Below are 18,764 nucleotides of genomic sequence, written 5' to 3' on the forward strand. Positions count from 1 at the left end.
GAAGTATTCTTGCCGAAAAAGCCAAGAACTGAAGAATGAAACGTTGAAGGTTCACCGGAGAAGGTTGTGAATATGCAAAGGAAAATCCCTCAGCATATATATATAGGGCCCTGGCATTTATTGCATACAGAACCCGAAGCGGACGCATCGGTAACTGAAGAATTTATTGCTTTGACCAATGCAAGTTAGATAGAGAGGAAAGATCAGGAATGAGAGAGATCAGGAAATGAGAGGGGACCTAATGCAAGAGATAGAGATCGGAATAATGACCCTAAAAGGGGATGGTCATAATGGGAAGATCGGAAAAGCAAGGAACGACCCGTAAGATCAGAGAACTCAGGGAGTTGAATAACTACTAATCATGGCTTTTAATTAGCTTCCCCCATCGTTAGATCCGAGTTAGTTAAAGCATTGCAGGCATGATCAGATCCTCACCACACATCTCATTCGCAAAGACACCCTCTAGCTGCCAGATGCCAAAACAGTTAAAGCAGCCCTGTACAGCCTGATCTACACCGTTGATTATAATTGGAAGGATGGATCTAGAGCCCTCAGATCAAAAGCTGATGACAGATTCGACGCCTTTTATTCCCAGCCTTTGAATCCATTTCGTAAGGCGAGACCCTTGACCGTTGGATTAAGGGGAGAAAGGACAGATATTCTGAACGGAATCCCGACCCTCTATTTTGATTCTCTTTAATTCTCAGACATCAGATTATGTCCTTTTGAATCTAAGCTTTCCGTCTCCCCCTTATAAGATCATGACCCTTCATTTTGGACACCCATTCCCTATAAATACCTGCATGCAACACTGTAGAAAAAAAAAGAAGGTGATGATTATTGTGGAAAGACTCTGGACTTTGATTCAGTCTTGCTACTTGTCATTCGGAGCTTTCAAAGTGTTTAGAAACTTTAGAAACTAGTTTTCTAAAGTATTTCAACAAAAGGAGCTCTAAATCCTGAGATTTTCATTTTCAGTACCTGTGCACTACCCTGTGAAACCATCTTCACTCCGCCTCATTCCCACCGCCCTAGTATCTGTGCATTACCCTCTGAGCTCAACTTCGTTCCAATCTATTCCCATTGCCTCAAGTAAGCTCAAGTCTTTCGGCCGTCAGTTTTCATCTCTCTAAGATTTGTGGATATTGGAGTCAGCTCGCCTGTCTCCTCAACTTTACTGTCATTTTGTTGAATATCCTTGGTTTGTTTTCTCCGGTTTTCTTTTAAAGTTTCTTTTATATCCGGTCACACTAAATCTCAGAATAGGTTATCTAGACCCATAGTTATTTCCTGTGCCTTCTTTTTACTCATTTGTAAACTCCATTTATCGTCACCTAGTTTTCATTCCTTTCGAGAGTAGATGATCGAGTCATCAGCGACTCGTAAATACTCTAAAGAATATATACATGAGTACTTTAACATTAGAGTTTTTGCTCTAAATAAATGAAATATGATAAAGGAAGATAGGTGTAGCAAAGGTCGAATAGGTTGGAAACAAGATTAGGTCAAACAAATAAGTTATGAGATCGGGTCTTGGAACGAATCCAGGCGATAAGACAATAGATCGGGAATCAAGATAAGTTCAGATCCCAGGCAAGCGACTAAAAAGAGATCAGATGTCTCAAATCAAAGAGTTCTGATAAAGCGATCATGTGGAAGATTGGCAAGGAGTTCAGCCTATCATCCGCCATCTAGTTATAAGGTCCCGTAGGCTAGGAAAAGCTTTACACAAGAGTTTCTTGTGTCTTCGGTACTTCATTCCCATATAAAAGGGGTCAAGAAGGACCCTTTACTTGAATCCTTAGTTCAAAGTTCTTATAAGACGCCATTTTAATAAATATATTAAGAGATCGGGGGAGAGTTCTTACCCGAACTCAGTATAATTTTGTAATGCAACATATTAAGAGATTGGGAGAAAGTTCTTAACCGAACTCAGCTTAATTTTTAACGCAATATATTAAGAGATCGGGAGAGAGTTCTTACTTTAACGCAATATATTAAGAGATCGGGAGAGAGTTCTTACCCGAACTCAGCCTAATTTTTTAACGCAACATATTAAGAGATCGGGAGAGAGTTCTTATCTGAACTCAGCCTAATTTTTTAACTCAAGAGATCGGGAGATAGTTCTTACCCGAACTCAGCCTAATTTTTTAACGCAACATATTAAGAGATCGGGAGAGAGTTCTTATCTAAACTCAGCCTAATTTTTTTTAAAGCAATATATTAAGAGATCGGGGGAGAGTTCTTACCCGAACTTAGCCTAATTTTTTTTAACGCAACATATTAAGAGATCAGGGAAGAGTTCTTGCCTGAACTCAGCCTAATTTTTTAACGCAACATATTAAGAGATCAGGGAGGAGTTCTTACCTGAACTCAGCCTAATTTTTTTTAACGCAATATATTAAGAGATCGGGAGAGAGTCTTTACCTGAATTCTCAGCTAGAATATTAATAAAGTATATAGAGATCGGGGGAGAGTTCTTACCCAAATTCTCGGCCAAAATCTTAATAAAATATGTAGAGATCAGGGGAGAGTTCTTACCCGAAATCCTCCCCTTAAATTTTAACAGAATACATTTAAGAGATCGGGAGAGAGATCTTACCCGAACTCTCTTAGCTTAAATTCAAACTAAAATATACTAAGAAATTGGGGGAGATTTCTTATATGAAGCTCTCAAATTAAATGCTTAATACACTAAAGGATCAGCGGGAGAGGTCTTCCCAAAGTATCCCGAATACTAGGTTGAGACCCGATGGGGAATTGTCCTCAAGGCACTCATATTTATAGGACAAAAATTCCCCCCTGAGATTATCACAACTTCAGTATTCGAATTAACCCCCAACAAAAATCCATTACACAACACCTATTCACTAAATGGTCATCTCATGTACTTGTGTTATTGGACAACCCTAAATAGTGAAATATCAAGTATTCCTTTTATCTGTACAAAGGATTAACATCATCATTCTAACCCCTAAATTATCAATTTATAAAGAGCACAACATTAAATCACCTTACCCTTGTTGAGGGACGAGGTGGGGTGCCTAACACCTTCCCCACCCCGTATACGGACCCCGAACCTAGAATCTCTATTTTCAAAGTGAATTTCAATTTTTACAAATGGTTTTCTTTAATTTCTCTCAAAATTAAAGTGGCGACTCCTCACTTTTTTCACTTCGGTGAGAATCGTTCGGCGACCGCAAAACCCTTGCGACACTATATTTATCCTAATTATGACATGTGATATAAACTTTCAAATTGGGCTTATTATAATTACTAAATCAAGACATGTATAATATTGATGATACCCTTACTATAAAAAACATATAACATATGGTAAAATTTCAAATTAAGTCATTTATAATATTTATGATACTCATCCTATTAGAATTTGGGCGTATATGTTAAATTTTCAAATTAGGCCATCTATGGTACTTATGCTAGTCATATTATCAAAATTAGGGTTCTAAATAAGTCAAAATGCTTGGTTGTTGCTTAAGCCTTAACTCGTTTTCTAAATAAACCAAGTTCAAGCTACCAATACTCGACTGATTACACTATAAGAAATTAAAAAAATAGCGACGAAAATTACCGACCAAATTTACTTATATTTCGTAAGTAATTAAGATTACCAATGAATTACTTACGAAATTTTTTTTGTCCACAAATTCATGCGTAGGTGATTTTTACCGACGAAATAGTATTCGTAGGTAATTAATTAAGACTTGCGAGTCAGGTCATTATACAAGTTTATGAGTTGATTCTTTGAATCGGCTCATAAGTTGACTCGTTGAACATGCTTATATAATGCTTATGATGGTATAGTATATCCAATTTAAATTATAATAACAGTTGATAAGACAATTAAGGCTTATATAATATGTTACGAGTGTATAATTAAGTCTTATATAGTATTTTAAAAGTATTGTATCTAAAATAATATACATTGATAAGATAATTAAGGATTCCATATTTCTTCATGAGTGTGCAGTTAGGTCTTATATAATATTTTAAAAGTATATAACAAATCCAATTTAAAAAATAATGAGTATATTTAACACTTAATGATACATTGCTAAGATTAATAAAGGCTTTCATCATGAGTATCTATAATTATATAGTATATAGTATTAAAAACATAATAAAACATATATAGAATAAATAATACTTATATATATAGTAATCTATCATTATATAATATATGATTTAACACCTAATGACACATTGTCAAGATTAATTAAGAAGGCTTCCTTTGTGAGTATGCATAAATACATGGTATTTTTTGATGAAAAATACCATATATTTATACATACTCACAAAGGAAGCCTTATTAATCTTAATATTTGTAATATATTTTATCAATATGTAATAAATAAAAACTGTTCATTTAAAAATTAAAAAAATTTAAAAATTTAATTAAATGATGTAACAACGTGTTGTTAAGTTACATTAAAAATTATAATAAAAAGTGTATATTAAAAAATTAAAAATAAAAGAATGAAAAATTTAGTCAAATACTAAATAGTTAAAATACTTTAAAAAGTTACAAACAAAAAAAATATAAATTTAAAATTAAAAATAAAGTAATTAAAATTTTAATTAAATAATATAACATAGAGTTAAAATAATTTTTAAAAATTATAAATAAAAAATGTACATTGAAAATTAAAATTAAAAAAATAAAATAATATTGTAGTTAATAAAATAATAGAAGTCAAAAAGTCAAGTAGAAATTTTCTACAATTCAATTCTGAAATTTCTCGTTGGCTTCAATCAACCCATGACGCACATACTTAATAGAATTTAATACCTGTTAAGATTAAGTTGATTTATTTTGAAATTAAGTCAACAAAATTCCCAACTATATAATAATTTTCTGTTTGATTTATAACCGTCCCCGTTACGTGATTAACTATTTTGATGATGAGTATCACGACCTAACCTATGGGCCGGACCAGCACTAGGACCTAGGCCAGTCTAAAGCCCCCGAAACCCGTAGTAAGCCTAACTATTACTTAACTCAATCCTAAGGCTCATTTGAAGCCCAATTTTAAGAATTCAATCGGACAGAGTCCAGCCATAATATGGATCATACAACGGGGAGTTTTTGACTTGCTCGATCTGTAAACACAATATACAACAATTTGGGGAGCTCAGCTCACCCTCCACATACTCATCATGTCATAAATCAAATGGGAGCCCAACTCCCTCATCCAATCCAATCACACTCACACATACATGCATTTAATGTTCTTAGAAATTTAACATAATATTATATTACAGCCCCAAATTGATTAAAATACTCTTAACACATGCAGAGTTTAAAAGTTTGGCTAAATTGTACAAAATACATTAGATATTACTAATTGACCTATGAAGAAGAGGAGCAGGTTAGTTACAATAAGTAATCCTCATGTAGCTCGGAAAAATAAGGTGAACAGGAGTGAGTGTTCGACTTAGAGAGTAAAATACCAATTTTAACTACAATTTCTATAGCTACCTAGAGCTAATGCATCCTAAGGAGTGGAATGCAACACCATCGAAATTTTCATACACGTCACATCATAACAGCAAAAAAGCAATTTGGAGCACTCATGCACCCAATAATGTTCAAACAGTACATATATGGGAGTTAATCCCCTATACAGCTCTCTTAATCCAACATCTGCCAGCGAGTGTCTCTCAAGCCGGACTTTCACTTGATAAACCAAATGTGGGGGCCAGTGAGATTATCTCGAGCCGTGCCTACATATAATAACATTGAAATTATAATTAAAATTAATATTTTACTCATAAACTTGAACCGAGGTCACTGCGGCGGTTGGGCGAAGGAGAAAAGCTGTCCCGCCTCACCTAACAATTTCAGTGTAATTATTTAATATATTTGACTCAATACAAGTTTAGAAAAGATCAAAGACACCCTAAGTCGTGATGAAATCAGGCAGAGTCTCCCCTATACCTAGGACCTACCCAACCTGCAAAATGGCTCAAAATGCACTTCTATATCCATAAGTCGCACATCCACAACTCAATCACATCACATGGCCCCTCCTAGACCCATTCAAACAGTCAACAACTGTAATTTAAAAAATAACAATTTAGTCCGTACAATTAGCCTTTTTGCAAAAACTACCCAAATGAGCTCTAAAAATTCTAAAACTTTGCTCCGCGGTCTTTAGCAATATTATTAAGTTAATGCAAAAGGAATTATAATTTCTAACCTACCATGAATATTTTATATATTTTTTTAATCGAAATCAGGCACTAAATAATTAATAAAAAGTAGGGTTGGGGTTTACCTATGCCAATTTCGACCTTGGAGACGCACCCAGAACATCTGAAAACGATGGGGTAGCCTATAATTTTAATTCAATTCTGAAACTTTTTCGGTAGCCTGCCTACCCAGCCCAAAATTACAGACCCGAGTAACCATTGAATTTCCACAAATTGAAGGTACTTATGTGAAGCTCACAATACGGGGGGTTAGTATATAATTTTTACGGAATTTTCTAAACTCATTTAATGCTCGGAAAAATACTGTGAAGTTTCGCAAGACCCACTGAAAAACGGTGTTAGAAAAATTCAAAATGGGTATTCTCGTAAAGCTCTCATCGAGTGGAACACTTCAGTACTCTCGGATTTTTTGTGGGGTTTACGATTTTCGAGAAATCTAGCCCAAAAGTCAAAATGAGCTTAAACTTTCCGAGCAAAAATTAGACAAACCGCTAGATAAATTTTTGCGTTTTTTGTGTCTATTGAAAGCTCTCGAGGTGTAGATGTGTTTTGAAACAAGATCCGGTCTGATTGGTGGCATGATCGGCCATAATCAGCCCGGGAAAATGGAAAGTCTCGCGCTTGCAGGGGAGGAGTTTAGCGCGATTTTCCGATGGCCTAGAGGCCTGCTGGCAGCGGGGAAAGGGCGAGGGAGGTCGCCAACACTGCGGGAAGGGGAGGGGAGGTGTGGCTAGTGCAGAGGGAGAGGGAGGAGAGAGAAACGAGAGGAAGAAAAATGGCATCGGGAGGAGAAAGGGAGAGGGAAAAAGGAAGAAGAAGAAATGACCGGTTCGATTTGATCGGTCCGATTTCATTCGATTCTGTCAGTTTGATTTAGGATACTCGAAATTGAATTTTTACTTTGCCTTGGGATCGAAAACGAAGCCCAAAAATTCCAAAAAAAATTCTAGAAAACTCAGAAAAATTCATTGGGTCTAAATATATTTTTAGTTTTGCTACGTGGTCTTTAAATAAATTTTTAAAAATCATCAAAGTTTTATATTTTTAAAAAATCGAACCTGATTTCAAAAATTCAAATAATTTCTCAAAATTTAAATAAAATAAAATATTATTAGCTACCAATAAAATAATTAATTTAAAAATTAAGGGTGTTACAATGAGATTAATTCAATATGCAATTAAAATCATTTATTAGTTAATTATCTACTCTTCGATTGGGTAATAAAGATTAAAAGTAGCAACCACTTATTATGAAAATCAATATAAAATTTTAATTAAAAAATATCATGTCAATAAATTAACATATGCCCTTGTGTAATATCTATTACAAGATAAAAATGAAAAAAAATGTACATCAATTGTGAGGTATATAGAAATGTAGCATAATATAAAACAAGCAAAGGCATGATAATGACATCTAATAATTCAAATTATATATTTTTTTTAATTTATTTTTATTATTTAATAGGTATTTCAAACTCTTTAAATTAAAAAATTTTTTCAGTATTATTCTCAATTATGGAAGAGAAAGATGGCAATGAAGCTTTTCTTCTGATTTTTGTTTGCATACTCATCAAAAGTAACTTTTTTTCATTGAAATTTATATTTTGTATAGTAATTTGTAATACTTTTAATGAATAAGAGAAAATTTGAAATTTAAAATTTATACATTGTTTTATGAAAACCTGTTTAAGAGAAACACCGTAAAAGTATAAATTTTTAAGGCATAAAATTATACAAATATCTTTATTAATCTACATTAAATATGAATCAACTTAATCCATCTAGCATTACTTATATAATATATATATGATGTTCCCATTAATTAAATCAGTCTCTTTTAATTACTCATCAATAAAGCCTTCTAGTATTCCTCTACCAATAATAACTTTATCTATTACTAAGCATAATATTTATTTTGTAAATCAGGTTTCTCAAGTATGTTAACTACGCTATGTGTGACAAAAAGAAATCCCACCATAAGAAATTCAAATTTAAACATGATAAAAATAGAAAAAAAAAAAAAAAAGTCCTAGACTATTACTAATATAGCTGATGTCGAGACAGAAGGACCGTGGTACATGAATTTTTTATGAAGAAATTGATTCAGATGACCCAGACTATAACAACATGAATTCGAATTTTAGTCAAAATTCTTTCTAACTCAGCAATACTAAGTTGATTCAAGCATAGGATTCTATTCCTATGACTGCTTGTGTGACTCTTTGGGACAAGGACATGAAGGTATTACATTCTGGGTGGAAAATTTTCTGAAGCGGGTCATAGGCATGCAGGAGTATTGAAACTAAAGAGTCTAGAGGAACTGACATGAAAATAAAAGTAATAGTTTGGATAAGAGTGATGAGCTAAATACAAGGGTAAATCTTGCAGACTTTACAAATCTACTCATGGCTGCCGTTAGATAAAATGCGGAAACTATCAGATATTTTTTGGGGGGATTTCCAATTTTGGGCCAAAGAACCGAAGGCCAATTGCCCAAATATTGCTCCACAAGGCCATGAATTTGCTGCTATTGGTGGACTTGATATTGCAGCTGCCCAAATTATTCTGCCACTTGCAGTCCATCAATCTGATTTTTGAAAGGTATTATTTTAAATATTATTAAAATAATAATTTAAAAAATTATTTTACTATTCTAGAGTTTCTGTATATGATTAAAATATACTGAATTTAATTTAAAATTATTTTTTAATAATTTATAATTAATATGTTGAAAATAATATTTTAATAAACGATTTAAATAGCAATATTAAACAAACATTCTCTTAATTAGGTCAAAATTGAGAATCTTCTCGACTCGTATAAAATCAGAATTTCATTCACAAAAATAAATTTAAAATAAAATCAGAGTTATAAAATCTGATTAATTAGTTTCACCTCTTAAGCTCAATTAAAAAATAAATTAAATTTAATAATATTTAAATTGTTTTCAAAATGGTAAGATTTAAAATTTCAATTTCAATAAAAAAAATATAATTTTAGGCTTTGTTTTTTTTGCAGAGAATAATTTGTGTATAAAAAATATTTTCATATTTTTTAAGAAAATATTTTTATGAAAAATATTTTTTATTATTTAATTGTAATATTAAATTAATTATATATATTTATATAATGCATATATAAATGTTTTCAAATTTTAATAAGATTATTAAAATTCATTCAAAAAATAACTTTCTCTTTTAAAGAAATTTATTTTCCTTAAGGTTTAGTTTTTCCTTTGAATAGATGTTAATCTATTTTTTTAAATGTCCTAAATGTCATAAATACAAAAATATTTTACTGAAAAATATTTTTTGTGAAAGCAATCATATCCCCACATATATATATCCATAACTTCACCAGATAATTAATTATTCTTTAATTTTAATACATATATAATATAAAAATTATTATACGAGCACACACGTCTAGGTAATTGTTGGTTAAATGATACCCTTGCAACACTTATACACACACACTCAAAGTAATCTCATTAATGTGAGACAGGTCTAAGAGCAGAAGTCTTACACAATCAGCATAAAAACTTATTTTACCACGCAAAGGGATTAATTTTTTCTTTTAAATATATATATAGTATAAAATTTATTGTACAAGCTCACATATTCAGATTCCTTCACAGTTAGTTTCATTGTCGATTTCATGAAATTAAAAGAGGAAAAACTCCAAAAGGCTAGTATTTTCCTTAATCATAAAAAGCCTATAGCATAGATATATTTATAGCTCGGAAGAAGAAGAAGGAAAGAAAAGAAAAGAAAAGAAGGAAGGATTTTTATAGAATTTAGTATTGATATGATGCACTAATTTCCAATCCATTTACAACCATCAAGCTATTTTTTTTTTTTTTTTAGGTTTGTCTGCATCCTCAAACTTGCCATGTACCAGAAATATTAACAATTGTGGAGGATTTATAAATCAGAAAATTAAAGGAATGATTAGAATTCAAACACGTGTGTGAATTTTGATCATCAGCTTCAGCTGAGCTCCAAAATTCTCTAAACTGCAAGCCTTTTAGGTTAGCCAAACTTGGAAGACAAGTTCTTTCTATTTATATTGTTCTTCAATATCATACATGTTTTTTGTAGCTATAATTTGAGCTTTTTCTTCATGCCCTTTTGATTTGGACGACTATATATAATTGAAACCATTATTTATAATTATAAACTTGAAAACCTAAGAAAAAATATTTACATAGATAAAAGAAGGAGTGATTCGATTTTAAATATTTTAAGTTCAATATATATACAGCTATTATTAAAAGTTTAAGATGTGCTGCTATAAATAGTAAACTGAACAAACATAATAATCCCTCCTGAAATATTATTGAAGGGTGAACTTTCAGTTGATTTAATCTTAAATTGAAGTGAAATAAATTGAAAATTAAATTATTAATACTATAAAAATTGAATTCAATATCTCATTTGGGTTTTATTCAATAATATGATGTAATTCCTTACCTACTACACTATAGTTGTCCAATGTCCATTGGTTTCCAAATAGCCAAATGCTCAATTGACATAAGTGCATTACCATAAAATGCAAAATTCTAAATGACTTTGGAACACCACAAAATAGTAATGTCAAAAGAAAAATACGATTCCATTGCTTAGCACACAAAAACAAAATAAAATTACAATGATCACAATTTTACCCCAACAAAACATCATCCGAGTTTTACCATTATACAATAAAAAAAAAAAACAGAAAAACAATTCAAAACAAAGAAATTACAAGGCAAAATAAAAACTACATCCAAGCCAAAAATTAGAAGGCAGGCTGCTCCGATACTCGAGTAGAGGCTGTGTCAATGTTCAACTGGAGGCCGTATCATCATGTCATCCTAATATGATGCTTTCCATCCTATAAAATCATTGAGCATAGTTACAAGTTTTGAGAGTTAGAGGCGTCTAACATTAATTTGACTTCTATCTTAATATTGAGACTCAAATTATCTCTATTTGATGAAGACGGATAAATTGATTGCGAGTAATTTGTGTTTGCTGCTCTATAGAGATTTATTATGACTCGATGATAAATTCCCTTATAAGCTAAGTTAAATTAGAGGTTATGAAACTATTTAACTGTGGATCCTAGACTTAAGGATAATAATCGTTGCTTTTAAATTTTTTTTTTTGCAATTAAAAAATTATCTCTCTAATAATAATAATAATAATAATAATAATAATGATAATAATTATCCTTTTCTTTCTTTGGATGAACTTTTTCACATCATCTTGAAATGAATGAAAAAGACAAAATAAAAGACTAAGAATTAAAGAAAAGGAAAAGTGGGGGACTAACGGACTAAGCATTAAAGAGAAAAAGAAATGGAAAGTTAAAGGAGAGTTTCTGCCATAATTTCTTTTTTTTTTTTTTTTTTTACAAAGTAACTTTTACTTTGTTAATTAGATGAATCGATAAGAACTAATTTAATGGTGAAAAGAATAAAGTAAAAACAAAGTAAATCATGGAAGGCACATTTTTAAAAGTGTATTTATTTTTTAATTTTTTTTTGTAATTTTTTCAATAATGAAAGTTGAATTATTTTTAATTATTTATATATTTATTTGATAACATTAATAATAATATTTTTATAATTTTTAAGGTATTAAATTTCTTTGAGTCCAATCATAAGATATTATTATTATATTTTAAAATTTATAATAACATTTTATTATTTATTTTTATAGGCAGAGCTTAATGGCCATAATACCATTTAAACGAAAAATTATATGTTAAAATAGGTGTAGGTATAATAATTTTATTGTAATTATTAATTATGATGAATTTTAAAATATATATGTTGTTGAAAATAATTATTTTATCATTTTAATAGTTAAAATTATTAAATTTAATTATTTTTAACATTGTTAATTAATATATTTTAAAATATTTTTGTAATATCAGCTCCAATAACAATATAAATAGTTGTTAAAAAGATAAAAGGGAAATTTTATGAGATGATAAAAGTAAATTAAATCTCATACGAAAGATGTCAGTTATGAATAACTAATAATATAAGACTAAGGAAGCACTAAACACTGAGTTGATATTTCTATCAAATCAAGGACACGATCATAGCTGCCAAATAGAAAAAATCTCAAGCCACTTCCACAAACTTGGATGATTTTTTTTATTAAATATTAAAGAATTAATGAAATTTTATTATTAATTTCAGGGTGATAATAGTTATTTTTATTTATCCTATTTTTCAAATTAATTATTATTTTTATAAAATTAAATAATATTAATTATTTTTTAATTTTATTTTTTAATTATTCTTTATATAAATATTTATCATATGTAATAGAGATAAAAGATAGTTTAGTTAGTTATTTAATTATTTTTTTAATTATTATTTAAATGATTGAATTAACAATGATTAGTGAAGTTGAAGAATAGTGTTTAGTCAATGATTAGTCCAAACTTCTGCTTGGTCCACAGCTTCTAATGGAGGAGTTGCATTCACTTTTACTCTCTAATTAGTTGGCTTTTTTTTTTTTTTTTGAGAAATTAGTTGGCTTGTTCTTCTTTAATTTTTCATTTACTGATATAATGATTTGCTCTTCTTTCCAAAAAAAAAAAAAAATACATACAATTTTATTTTTTGATTTTAAATACTTACAGTAAGTAATATAAAAGATTTGAAATTTAAAATTTCATAATTTATTCATTGTAATGTATTTTAAATATAAAAATAAATGTAAATGCTTAATATTATGTTTTTTTATATATTTTATATTTTGATTTTAATTAAAATTAAAATTTAGTATTTTACAATTTTAAAGGGCTAAACTTATTGATTCTATGAGCTTACTTTTCATAGCTTACTTTTGATGATTAGATTTTAATTATTTGAAATATAGTGATTAGAACTTGAAATCTCTCTCTCTCTCTCTTCTTTTACAATACTTTCTTTTGAAATTTATATTAACATTTTAATTATTTCAAGATATAAAATTTTAATTAAAATTTTATATTAATATGATAGTTTGAAACTCATATGATTTATACTTTAGCCATTGAAATAAATTGGCATTCACAATTTGGTTAATTTTATACATCACCCAAATAAAAAAATTAGAGTGTAATGACAAGGCTTTGGGTTAATTTATAATAAAATATTATTTTTTCTTAAATAAAATTAGATATGCATATAAAAGGATCATCAATAAATTATAACTTAATGATATTAAAGTCACTTTTAAAATTATGAAATTTTAAATTCGAGTTCATAAATAAAAAAAAAAGATACATAGAGGGAGAAAAAGTGCCATCATTCCAAATCAACTAATAAATAACAATTGCAATACTAGTTTTTTTACAAGTAGATTGATAAATATGAGGCATGGGCAGACTAGGGAGCATCCAATTGAAAATGGGAAATTTAAAAGAAAACGAAAAGAAAAGGTAGTTTTATAGCTTATGTTACACGCAAATCCTTGAATTCCTATCATTTGGATGAAGAGAATCTATGCACAGACCACAATTATATAACAGCAGTGACACCTAAAACTCTACTTTCTTTTGGGTCTTCAATGTATTTTATATTTTGTCTAATTTTTTAAGTTGAATAACTCCATAGACAATCAAGATCCACAGGTCCAGCAGAACCTGAAGGATCCTCTTGATCCTCGAAGGACCTGCGAACCAGTTCAGGGTTGATTACCACAGAAGATATATCAGGACTGAGGCCAGTGTCTTGTGAAAGCTCCATTTTTGAGTTCTGCGTCATATTAGGTCCTTGGTTTTCAATCAACATCCTCACGATGGATTGTTCTGGCATAGAAACAATATCTGGGTACTGCAACTTTGCGAAACTTGGTGAAATTTGAGACGAATAGAAAGAGCTTGGAAGAGAGGTTTTTGAAAACAGAAATGAGCCAGGGGATATGTTGGAAGAAGATGAAGAAGGCAAGAGAGAAGTATTGTTGAAACTATCAACCATGTCTTCTTTAGGCTTTTGGTGCTCCATTGGTTTGGAGAAGCAGGTCACGTAGGACGCATCGCCTCCGGAATCCCTTGTCACACTGTTATGTGAAGAAGAATCCATCAATGGAGGCAATAAAGATGATGGCCTTAATTCATTTCCATATGAACTTATCCTAGCCAACCCTGAAATATGAGTTTTCTTTCCACCCGAACTCTTCTGGAAAACTCTGCAAATAACCCACTGGTTCTGCAAGAAGAGAAAGTGAAGTCATCAATATTCAATAGCACCACCAAGAAGACATACAAAAAGCAAAACAGACCAGAATAAAACAGGGGAAACAGAACAAGAACGGGACCTTTGCTGTTTTAGGGAGATTATACACCGAGTATTTTCCCTCTAATCTATACTCATGCATGACCCAATTGGTTTTTGTTCCTTTAGGGGCTCTCCCTTTGTAGAAAACTAAAGTCTTCTTCATTCCAACAAGGGTTTTAGCCCTGTAGATTTCCTTATCTTTGCCTGTGGCTTTCCAATAACCAGCATCAGTAGCTCTGTTTGTTCTTAAACCAGTAGGGTACTTTCTGTCTTTAACACAGAAAAAATACCATTCCTTTTCACCCATTTTGGCCCTCTCTTCATTAAACAAACATAAACCATAAGTTAGAACATAATCCAGCAAAAAAACCCAACTTACTACAAGTGGAAGGAACAGAGGAGACAGAGGAAATAGGAGCACAGAGACTTACTAGGCAAATCCCAAGGCTCACACTTGTTCAAATCTGCCTCGCCTATAGCTCTAGCACAGAAACAATTATCAAGAACCTTTGGGGATAGGTAGTGAGTTATAAGCTCTTCATCAGTTGGATGGAATCGAAATCCTGGAGGCAATTCCATCTGCTCATCATTCCAACTAACCATGGAATTGTTTTCCATACCTTTGAAATCCCAACCAAACCTCTCTTGTCCTAAAAATATATCACCCTCTGTGCTTTCTTTGCATGTAAATGAGATATCAACTCCTTTTGTTTTATTCAAAGTCTTTATGTTAACCAAAGCTATCTATTTTGTAATCTATACCATTTAATTGCAAAATAAAATAATATATAGAGAGTTAGAAAGGTATATGTGGCACACATTAATTAATAACTTTGAATAATTGTCTCATGCATGGAAACTTCAGAATTAGGTTTATGTTTTCTGTAGCAGTCTTGATCCTCATCATAAGCGTGCATAAGCTAGCTCTATTACCTTGATTGAACAAAAAACGATTGACATATTTTAGCTCTTTCTTCACTAGTCCCACAAGAACTGGAGATTATGATTAAGGGGTCATGATCCTCTTACTTAGTGTTGAATACTTGACACAATTATTCAGGTCAAACAATTTGGCTTGGTCTAGCTATGACCAACCCAACTGCTTGTGATTCTGCTTTCATGCATATTCCATCTTTTTCTTAAGGGGGAAAATAAAGATATAAAGCAGGTGGGCCTCTTATAGAGTTAGAGTGGTCCTGCATTTTACTGTTACGAGGAGGAAGAAGAACAAAGTTATTGTAATTTTACCAAATCCATATATAGCTGTCATTGTGTTGAATATTCATACTCTATTTAATGGCTTTAAGTGCCCCTATCCAAATTATAGAGTGGGCTCAACCTATATCTTATCTAAACTTAGCTATTATAAATGATAATAATGATAATAATAAGGGTTTAATGTTAAAGGACAATAATTCATACAATAATTTTATGTGAAAATTATTATTTAATCCTTATATTTTAATAAAATTAACTATTTAGTCTCTTTATTCTGAAAAATATATTAATTAATTCTTATATATATATATATTTTTTTTATTTTACCTATTTTTTTACCCTTCTATCAAGTTTTCTATTAGTTAATATATTCAAATAAAAAAGAAGTTATTGTTACAGAGACTAAATAGTTTAAAATTTAAAAAATATAAAGACTATATAATTATATTTTTTAAATTACAAATATCAAATGGTATTCAAATTAATGTCTAAAATGACTAGATGGACCAAAGAGTAAAGAAAATAAAATTATAAGGACCAATTAATATATTTTTAAAAATAAAAGATCAAATAATTAATTTAAACTAAACAATAACTTTTCCTAATTTTATTTATAACAAGCAACAAATAATTTCAACGATAAATATTTAAAAAGAGATTATCAATATTATTATATTGAAGTTGGTAGCATATTTACATTTGATGATTCTATTTATTAAAATTTTAATTTTAAAATATTTTACAAATATATAAAAGTGTAATAAAAAAATATATGTGGATAATTACCAATCGATCCAGCAACCTCTCATTTTTTATAAAATAAAATAATGATCTTATTTAATTTGCCAAAAGCACTTGTCAAATGACTAAGTTAAGCCAACCAATAATATAATCCTTTTGTCCGAATATGCCATTAACCAAAGGAAACGCTTCAACGCACGTCTAATGTAATTATTATTAAATTACCACTAATTTATTTGCGTTCCAAAAACGTGTGGAGGCACGTAATCCAATATTTTTGTAGCAAAAATGTGGCTTTTCTCAAAAGCACAACACCATTTGTATTGTTAACTTGTCCAGGCAATTAATTTTAAGTACTAAAAATGCACTTATATTGATTTTTTTTTTTTTTATAGAGTTTTAGATTCTTTTACTGTCATTTCCTCATGAAAGAGATATTATTCAATCATTTAGTGGCTAATGCTTATCCTCCAATACATTCTTAAAAGCTAATTATTATATACATAAAAAAATATTAACAAAGAATCTTATTTATAAAAATTATTTTTTTTTAATTTAAAAAAATAATATTTATATATATTAAAATAAAAAGTAAATATGCAATCGAGTGTATTAAATAATTCATTTTTATTATTCGTAGAATTATCAAATTAAGAGAAAAGAGTGATCGCTTCTTTATAATCTCAAAATTTTTAATTTTTAAAATTATTTTTCTTAATCATATTTAAAATATCCCTGCTAAAAAAGTAATTTTTAAGCTTCTTAACCTCAATAGTACTTTAATATATGAAAGCAATACTTTTACTTATTCTTTTTTTTTAATATGTATTTTTAATATTAATTACTTTAATTATAGTTAATTAATAGTATATTTATTAATAAATATATATACATTTGCTTGTAATTGCGGTAAGCTCTTGGAAACTAATAAATTATACAAATTGGACGCCGGGCAGCCTTTCTTATTTCGAGGAATTTCAATTATTTTGGCAACTTTGTGATCTAACGGCTGAGGTTCAATCACATCGTTACCGTCAAATATCTGCCACGTAAGATATGGGAAAAAATAATGGAAAATGACAGTGCCGTCAATGCCGACGTCTTAGGCAGCCAAACCTGAGAAACGCAGTGAAATGATTTTAAAATCCAGGGAAGATGGATAAAATTAAGGAGAAATTATATAGTATTGTTGTGATTTTATGTTTATATTTAATAGAAAATGATAAAATAAATGATAATTAAATAAATAAGTAAATATATAATTATTTATTTTAAAAAATTATACAGTAATTATAAATTTTAGAATTCACTTTTATATATATATATATATTTAAAAGTATTATTGAGAAAATGATATTTGATATTTATTTTAAAATGTTTATTTTAAAATGTTTATCATGTGTAACATTTTATAAATGTTTTTTTTATATTAATTATTATTTAATTTTTTATTTTTATTTTAATTATTTTTATTACTACTTATAAAACTTAAATTATTATTTTTTTTAAAATTTAATTTTTTAAAATTAAGATCTTTTATAATTAAATTTAATATTTAAAAATATTTATATTATTTTATAAATATTAATTATTATTTAATTTTTTATTTTTCTTTTAATTATCATTATTATTTATAATACTATATTAATGTTTATTATTTAAATTATTATTTTTTAAAAAATTTCATTTTTAAAAATTAAAACTTTTTATGATTAAATATAATATTTAAAAATTATTTATATTTTTTTATAAATTTATTTATATAAAAATATTATTTGTCATATGTTAACCTCCATAATAATAATAATAATAATAATAATAATAATAATAATAATAATAATAAAAAAGGCCATTGATGACTATTAGTTTAAAGAAAATTGACTATTAATTTATGATTTAATAATCAATAATAAATACTCTCATTTATATTAATTATTATTTATTTTTTTTATTTCTTCTTTAATTATCATTATTATTTACAATATTATCTTAATATTTATTATTTAAATTATTATTTTATTTAAATTTTAATTTTTAAAAAATAGGACATTTTTTTGTTAAATACAATATTTAAAAATTATTTATATTATTTCATCAAAACTAATTATTATTTAATTTTTTATTTTTTTTATTATTATTATTTACGATACTACCTTAACATTTATGATTTAAGTTATTATTTTCTTTAAAATATGATCTTTAAAATTAAAGACATTTTATGATTAAATGTAATATTTAAAATTTATTTATATTATTTTTTTAATTTATTTATGTAAAAATATTATTTTTCATATGTTACTCTCCA

The 18,764-nt window shown here is 28.6% G+C and overlaps 1 protein-coding gene across 1 annotated transcript; it reads right to left on the minus strand.

Moving 5' to 3' along the window:
• Window positions 1-13,514: 13,514 nt before the first annotated feature.
• Window positions 13,515-15,279, minus strand: LOC110663856 (NAC domain-containing protein 100). Its single transcript, XM_021823305.2, has 3 exons — window positions 14,932-15,279; window positions 14,541-14,818; window positions 13,515-14,431 (listed from the first exon to the last, which is right to left on the minus strand). Exons 1-3 carry the CDS (start codon window positions 15,116-15,118, stop codon window positions 13,817-13,819), a joined length of 1,080 nt encoding a protein of 359 aa, XP_021678997.2. The 5' UTR covers window positions 15,119-15,279; the 3' UTR covers window positions 13,515-13,816.
• Window positions 15,280-18,764: the final 3,485 nt, after the last annotated feature.

The sequence above is a fragment of the Hevea brasiliensis genome, chromosome 9 (genome assembly GCF_030052815.1).
Source record: "Hevea brasiliensis isolate MT/VB/25A 57/8 chromosome 9, ASM3005281v1, whole genome shotgun sequence".
Taxonomy (NCBI): Eukaryota; Viridiplantae; Streptophyta; class Magnoliopsida; order Malpighiales; family Euphorbiaceae; genus Hevea; species Hevea brasiliensis.

Bases quoted from the DNA above. Each gene is read 5' to 3' on its own strand.
- LOC110663856 (XM_021823305.2), bottom strand. From the start codon at position 15,118: ATGGAAAACAATTCCATGGTTAGTTGGAATGATGAGCAGATGGAATTG. The intron at 14,819-14,931 runs GTAAGTCTCTGT...TGTTTAATGAAG, and splicing joins TGAGCCTTGGGATTTGCCTA to AGAGGGCCAAAATGGGTGAA. The intron at 14,432-14,540 runs GTCCCGTTCTTG...CTCTTCTTGCAG, and splicing joins ATCTCCCTAAAACAGCAAAG to AACCAGTGGGTTATTTGCAG.